Source organism: Diplotaxodon limnothrissa, linkage group LG18, assembly GCF_057381915.1.
Source record: "Diplotaxodon limnothrissa isolate DT_005_m linkage group LG18, D_limnothrissa_male_GT1.1, whole genome shotgun sequence".
Lineage (NCBI taxonomy): Eukaryota > Metazoa > Chordata > Actinopteri > Cichliformes > Cichlidae > Diplotaxodon > Diplotaxodon limnothrissa.
Window position 1 is genome coordinate 23,814,501 of NC_140613.1, and position 6,943 is coordinate 23,821,443.

Consider the following 6,943-nt stretch of genomic DNA (forward strand, 5'->3'; position numbering starts at 1 on the left):
TGCTGACGTCATTGTGTTGGACTGAGACTCGAAGCATCAAAGAGCCACAGAATAAGACTCTTAGAGGAGCATCAGGAGCCATTGTCCTCCTTGTCAGCTGCGTGATGGAAATCACTGTTTATGATCCCATGAAAGATGGATTTGGCAGATTTACAGGGAAGCTCCACACATTCAGTCCAGTGAGGTCCTCGGAGCCCATTGGTATTTGGGGTTTTTCAGCAGGCCTTAAATTCTGACTCAACCAATTGCAATGAGGTGCAGTTCGCAAATTACAGTAAGAGAATTTATTTAGTTTTTCCCAAGAAAACATCTGGCTCATAAAGCATGCAGAGAGGTCATCGTGTGTTTGATAAACTCTGCATAGGTGTGGGCGGCCAACGGAGGGAGGAGACTGGGAACAGGACCATTCCCATTATAGGAAATGTGTGGCCAAAGGTGTTTATAAACCCTTGCCCAAGTTTACAACCAGCACACAATCGTTTCTATTCTCTTGTAGCACAACTGCAAAGAGGAATCTGGTCAGGATCTGCAGCATATTGGGCTTCACTGGAAGACTTTACAAGAAATGGGGTGTGAAATCAGCCGGACAGTCTGAAATAATTCAGCATTATCATCTGTCTCCTGGTAACTCTCAGATCTTGGACTTGCTTTAAGCCCTTCGTTTTGTTTTGTTTTTGGTTTTTGTTTTGATTTTTTTTACTCTGTTTTAGAGCACCCATGTACAGCAGCGGCTATTCCCAGGTCTCCAAGCACAGCCCACAGGCTAAAAAAAAGATGCAGTACCGCTCCAGCAGCAAGAGTTGCGGCTACTACATGCGCATCGTCTTCTTCTTCTCCTCGCTCATTCAGTCTCTTATCATAGTTAGCCTCGTGCTCTTTCTTGTCTATGGTAAGACGCAGGACTCTACATGCCAAGAACGCACGCAGGACCTTGAGGAGCGCTTCAGTCAGCTATCCTTGGAGAATGTGGCTCTCAAGAAGCAGAGGACAAACTTGACCAATTTCCTCAATGTCACCCTGACTGCGAAGGCTCGGCTCGACTCTGACCTGACAATACTGCGTCAGTACACCAATATGTCAATTCTGTATCTCCACGAATGCGATCAGAAGCAGGTGAGGAACTGAGCTTTTTACAATACCGATATCTTTCTTCTATGTCTACCTTCTTATGTGTTATCTAATTTAATTTATGAAGCTTTCATCTTTTTAATAAGTAAAATTACAGATGACAGGAAAAGATGATCAATACACCTGCAATACTTTAGCCAAGTTGATGCAAAATAATAATATACTTAATAATATTTCATTTGTGCTTCACAGCTTGATGAACTGCACATTAACAATAAATCCACAGGTTCAAACATACAAACTGTCAAATATACGGTCTTACATTCACTCCTGCATGCATGCTTACGCACACACATCAGAAAAACAAGAATAAAAAAAGCTATAAAAATGAGCTTTCATCATTCATTCAAAGCAAACCACATATTCAGCCAGGCTGAGGATGGCTGTTCCAGAGTCTAGGAGCCACAACTTCGAATGGCTTTGTACCAACTGAGCATTGTTTAAATGCAACAGCTTACCTAAGTATTGCTGACCATTTCCATCTCTTTATGGCCAAGCTGTACCTATCTTCTGATGGTCAAATCAGAGCTCTACATTGATATTAATGAAATTTGAAAATTAATTCTGAATTTCTCAGTGAATGGCAGCAAGATTAAATGTAATATTTGAGTGCTGGCGAGTTTTTTGTTTGCACCAGTTGGAGACAGGCTAAGGAGGACACAGAGGTGTACATTCAGTGATTTACGATAATCTGGACAGGGGGCGGCACGACAGAATGACTGACCTCCTCAGAGAAGCTGTCAGGTCCAAACACCAGAACCTCAATTTTGCTGGCATTAGGATGCAAGAAATCGAAAGATATCAAATTAGTAATGGCAGTGAGGTATTTACCCAAGGTGGTTATACACGTTAAAAGGTGAAAGTCTATGATAGTTGTACCTGTATTTGAGTTTATGGGCCATGCTGAGGGTTAGGTAAATGTTTGTAGATAAATTATATGAACCCCAGTGGTTAGGGTGAAGATGGTCCTGGTAAAAAAAAAGCTCCAAGAAGTTACGCATAAATTTGTCCACAAAGGGAATGTGTCCATTCCTGCTGTATAAAAGTTGGCAGAGACCGCTGAACTTCACACCACCAAAACTGGAGATGAATCAAAATGATCATAGATCCATAGAACTTTAGCTCAAATATTTCTTGCGACTGGCAAACCTGAAGTTTTAAAAATGTGTTTTTTCACTCTGTTTTAGAACAAATCCCTAACACTCTGTTTTGTTTTGTTTGTATTAATGTCAACAGCTACAGCTCAATACTGAGCTGCTCTCATGCAGACTCTTACGATCCTCCCCATGCCCCATGTCAAGAGGTAAATATGATACGTCTTCAGTGCAAGCCCCAAAATAAATACATTAATGCATTTCATGCAGCTGTGACTTACTTTGTATGTTGTTTTTCTTTTCTATTTTTTTAAAGCTACAGATTTTAATACTTGTAACTGTGGGGTGATGGTCGAAGAACTGAAAGCTAGGTTTCAGCTTGTGAGTTCCAACTTCACCCAGTCAGTGCAAGCCATGAAGATGGAAATGGAGGAGATTGCCAAAGAAAGGGACAACCTCAACTTGGAGACCATCAAGCTGAGGAGGGATATCGCCACAAAAGAAAAGCAGCTGCAGATCTACGAGAAAACATCCAAAGATGAGTTTTCCCAGTCCTTGGGTTCGGTCTACAATGTTTCCAGGGCTTTTCTGCACAAGATCGATTCGCTCTTCCCTGCACACATTGCCTTCCAGATCACCTGTCCGAAACAGAGGGAACACCTGGAACAGATCCGCTCCAACTGCACCAACCTGTCCAGAGAGGTGGAAGACAAGCTCCAGCGTTACATGAACACCGTGGGAAATCATGTGGCAGGCATCCAGCATGAGAACATCCGCTTGAAGGCTGAAAACTGGCGATTCTCTGAAGACTACCGCTCGTGCAGCAAGGAGCGCGCAGGCATGGTTGAGCAACACAAACAGAACCTAGACAAACTTCAGCAGAAGCACGATCAGGACCAGGAGAGACTCCTGAGGGAAAAGAAGAGGCTAAGCGGAGAGAAAGAGGTCTTAGAAAGCACCGTCAATTATAAAACTAAAGAGATTGAGAGCCTTATGCAGCAAATCGAAATTCTCAACAAGTCCAAGGTAAGAAAAAACACTCAAGACTGATCGATATGCTACACAAGCCCCGCTTTTTGAGCTTTTTTGTGTTCTTAAATATCCAAGTTATGTAAAAACTTGGATATTTCAGGAAAAAAAAACCCCACTTAGTCATCAAAAACCTAATTTAATTTTCAACTGAGTCCTTCATCCTTCCAAAGCTTTTCTCAGGGGTACTCAATGACAACTGCAGACAGAGATTCATGCTATTATGAAAAGTGATCCCATGCAATTTGTCTTTGTCTGTATATTTTGTTGTAGATTTTCCTATAAAACTATTGATAAGTGCAATGATCTGCATTTATTGATACAGCAACTAGCTGATTTTGTGCAAAAACGTTAGCACTGCTGTTAATGACAGCCTCTGCGGTACAGAGCAAGTGCAGGAATGCTAACATAGAAAAAAGCCCATGCCTCACCTCTTTGAGATAATGAGGTGTTATATAAGGTGGATGAGCTCAAAGCAGCATGACTGGTTGTTGGAAATGATCCAGCCTCAACTCCAGCAAGTGCAGAAGATGAGGGGGGAGCAGGGTATTGTCCGCCAGTAAAAAACTAGAGGGCAAAGAGGTGAAAGCAGGCAAATGTTTCTGCCTTTCGTGTTAAGTGTCTGCTATGGTCTGAGGAGAAAATTTGAACCTAGATGTGAAGCTTAGTGCAGTTTTGTGATTACTGAGGAAAAATTTAGTTTTTTCTTAAAGCAGAACTTGATTTCATTGTTTTGATATTTTCTCTTGATTCACGTGTTTTGTTGTGTTATACATGAATGAAAATTGAAGGCTCTATTTTCTCTCATGTTTAAACGGACCATTTTTTATTTTTCAGACAGGGTTTGGATTTCCAGTACAGAATCGCTGGGGTGTCGGCTCTAATTCTCCAAGCTCTACCAGTTTCGGTCAGCAGGGTAAGACAGGGTCAACTGGACTGTTAGGCCAAGGTTCTAGCTCACTTGGATCATTCAATAAACCTGCATCAACTCTACTGGGTGCAACTGGAGCAAGCTCCTCAAATACACCCTTGTCCACTGGGTCAAGAGTCAGCTCTCCTGGGTCAGGACTTAACAATCCAAATCTTAGCTCAGGTGGAATAGGCTCAAATAACCCATTATTGAGTGGGAGAGGCTCTTCTTCCATCGGGTCTTCCTCTGGGTCATCAGTGTCTACTCCTAACCTCAGCTCAAATTCGTTTTCCTTGAATAAGCAAACTTCAAATACAAGAAGCTCTGGCTTAGGATTAGGTTCATCATCCTCCTCTTCCTCCTCCTCCTCCTCCTCATCATCATCATCAACAAGTAAAACTACCTTTGGGCTTCCTTGGTTTGGGAGCAGTAACTCAGGTCAAAGTAAAACACCAAGTATACCAGGGAAAGGAACATCAAGTGGTACCAGTACTGGAGCTGGATCGCCATTTGGTGCAGGAAAACCCAATGGAATGACAGGTACACCCCTTGAGCATAAATAAATACATTTGTTTTACTCTTATTTATTATTCTCACTGTCAAACATCTAAATTTATATGATTAATAACTCATGGCGAGGTCATGATAAATCACTATTTTCTTATCTTTTAACAAATAGGCAACATCGCTCAGCACATACAAAATCTACAACGCCTGATCAACCCGCCTGGCCCACAGTAAGTATTGTATTTATTCTCTGAGGATTATGAGTTATTGCAAGTGTTGTAAGTTGCTGATTGCTGAGTCCTGCTACATGACCAGGAGGTGAGCAACCAAGATGGCGCACGGGTTCATCTTGAGCCCCTGAAGGTTCTTACCGATGTTGCTAAGTGAACGCCTAGCAACAGGCTAAAATGACCTCATTTAAGCATTTCTCCACCTATCTATCTGCGTCTGCATCCACAAAAGCTGAATGGCACATGATATATTATTGCATCATCGTGTTACCTAGCAACCACGTAGAAATAGGTTAAAATGACCCTTTTTATGCATTTATAAACATTATAAAAGCATTGCATCATTTTCCTTTCACGGTCAGCAGGCCAAATAATACTGTAGAATAGGCATGTACTGGTATTGTTATTATACTAATGTTCAAAAAAAAGAAAAGTGCAGGTTCTTAAAGAAAGGCGCAGGGCAATAAAATATGACACTAAATGATGTAAATGACCATTATTAATGCAGGATTATTTAAAAAAATAGTTAAAATCAACATCAGCCATCACTTATGTTTTACTTAATGCTGAAAAGTGTGCTGATTAAAGAAGCAATGACTTTGACTAGTTGAATGTCAGCCTTTTGGGTTTGATTATAGAATCATAAAGACATACAACAGGGTATAATACTCTGTTCACAAACCTGTCTAGCTCTTACTAAATTAAGTTGCCAGCTGAAGACCTGCAAGTCACTCAAACTAGAAACACTAGTGGGTTATTTGTGCACCAAATAAAATTGAAGAAGCAATGCAATTGCTTACGTGCGTGAATGAGGCAACAACCTGTGTGGGTTTAAGTCTGCTAAAATAGCCAAGGTAGAGCATTTTTTTAAGCAAATGTGCTGCTTCTTTAATCAGCATGACAGATTTCAGCCTCTGCTAATGTGATTAATTGGCCTTTTTAGACAAACCAGTTTTTTTTAGGTAACACAATGTTCGATGGAACACCTTACCAAAAAAATTTGGATTTTGGTAAGCGGTGGGGTAAATACATAAATGTTTTAAAATAGCTTTATAGGTTATTTCTAAATAGTTTATATCAAAATTTTCTAGAAGACCCTTGTGTATTACACAGATTATCACCAAAGTTATCCTTTAACAAAATGTTGCAGGTTTGATGCACTTCCACTTTATATACAATTACCAAATTTTTGTCTTTCTTTCTTTCTTTCTTTCTTTCTTTCTTTCTTTCTTTCTTTCTTTCTTTCTTTCTTTCTTTCAACAGAGAGAAACAAGAAGTCTCCAGAATGCTGGGTTAACCATATCATTTTTATAATCTGTTGTTATCTGTTACACATGGCTTCTCATATTGAGTTCTCACATTGTCTATACATAAAAGTACTGTATAATACGCTCTGCTTATGACAGGTAATGTTTCAGTATGCATGTATGAAATACATTCCAATAACTTGCACTTTTACATTTAAAATGTGAAGCTTTGTCATGCGTGTATGAATAATGGCATCTAGTATTTAGTATATAGTATTTTTACACTGTAAATACAAAGATAAAAATAAAGGTTTTGTTTAAGCCTAAGCATGTAAACTGTGCCTCTAGTCTCCATTTCTCTGTCTCCTTGTCTTGTTCTTTATAAACAAAGCTATTTAAAATATTATCCCATTCAGATCCGGAAAGAACTGTTTGTTTCTGTGTGCGTCACCTATTGTGTAACTAATTGTCTGCAGCTGACTCCCAAGCCCCTCCTGTGACAGCTTATTGGCAACACGGTTTAATCCTTCCAACATGTTTATGTTTACCTGCCAACTTGTTAGTATGGAGGCAGAGAAAAATGGTAGGAATCTTTTGACAAGCACTTAAAAACAGTGCGTAACCTCCTTACGGCAGAGAACACGGATATCCATAATCTAAATAAGATCTTAAAATACCTCTCATTGAAAAAGAAAAAAAACAGGTGGGAAAAGACGGAGCAATCGCTACATGATGAGTGGTCTGACCACACCTTAAACAACCTTAGACATAGCAATCAGATTTTATCTTCTTTCTCCG

The 6,943-nt window shown here is 39.9% G+C and overlaps 1 protein-coding gene across 1 annotated transcript; it reads left to right on the forward strand.

Annotated features, from left to right (window-relative positions):
- The first annotated feature begins 483 nt into the window (after nt 1-483).
- Nucleotides 484-6,394, forward strand: plvapa (plasmalemma vesicle associated protein a). The gene is made up of 7 exons (XM_085377953.1): nt 484-624; nt 711-1,113; nt 2,365-2,431; nt 2,539-3,248; nt 4,089-4,701; nt 4,841-4,898; nt 6,162-6,394. The coding sequence occupies exons 2-7, from the start codon at nt 718-720 to the stop codon at nt 6,193-6,195; spliced, it is 1,878 nt and encodes a 625-aa protein (XP_085234079.1). The 5' UTR covers nt 484-624; nt 711-717; the 3' UTR covers nt 6,196-6,394.
- Nucleotides 6,395-6,943: the final 549 nt, after the last annotated feature.

Coding starts and splice junctions, on each gene's coding strand:
- plvapa (XM_085377953.1), top strand. CDS start 718: ATGTACAGCAGCGGCTATTCCCAGGTCTCCAAGCACAGCCCACAGGCT. Junction 1,114..2,364: donor ACGAATGCGATCAGAAGCAG/GTGAGGAACTGA, acceptor TAATGTCAACAG/CTACAGCTCAATACTGAGCT. Junction 4,899..6,161: donor ATCAACCCGCCTGGCCCACA/GTAAGTATTGTA, acceptor TTCTTTCAACAG/AGAGAAACAAGAAGTCTCCA.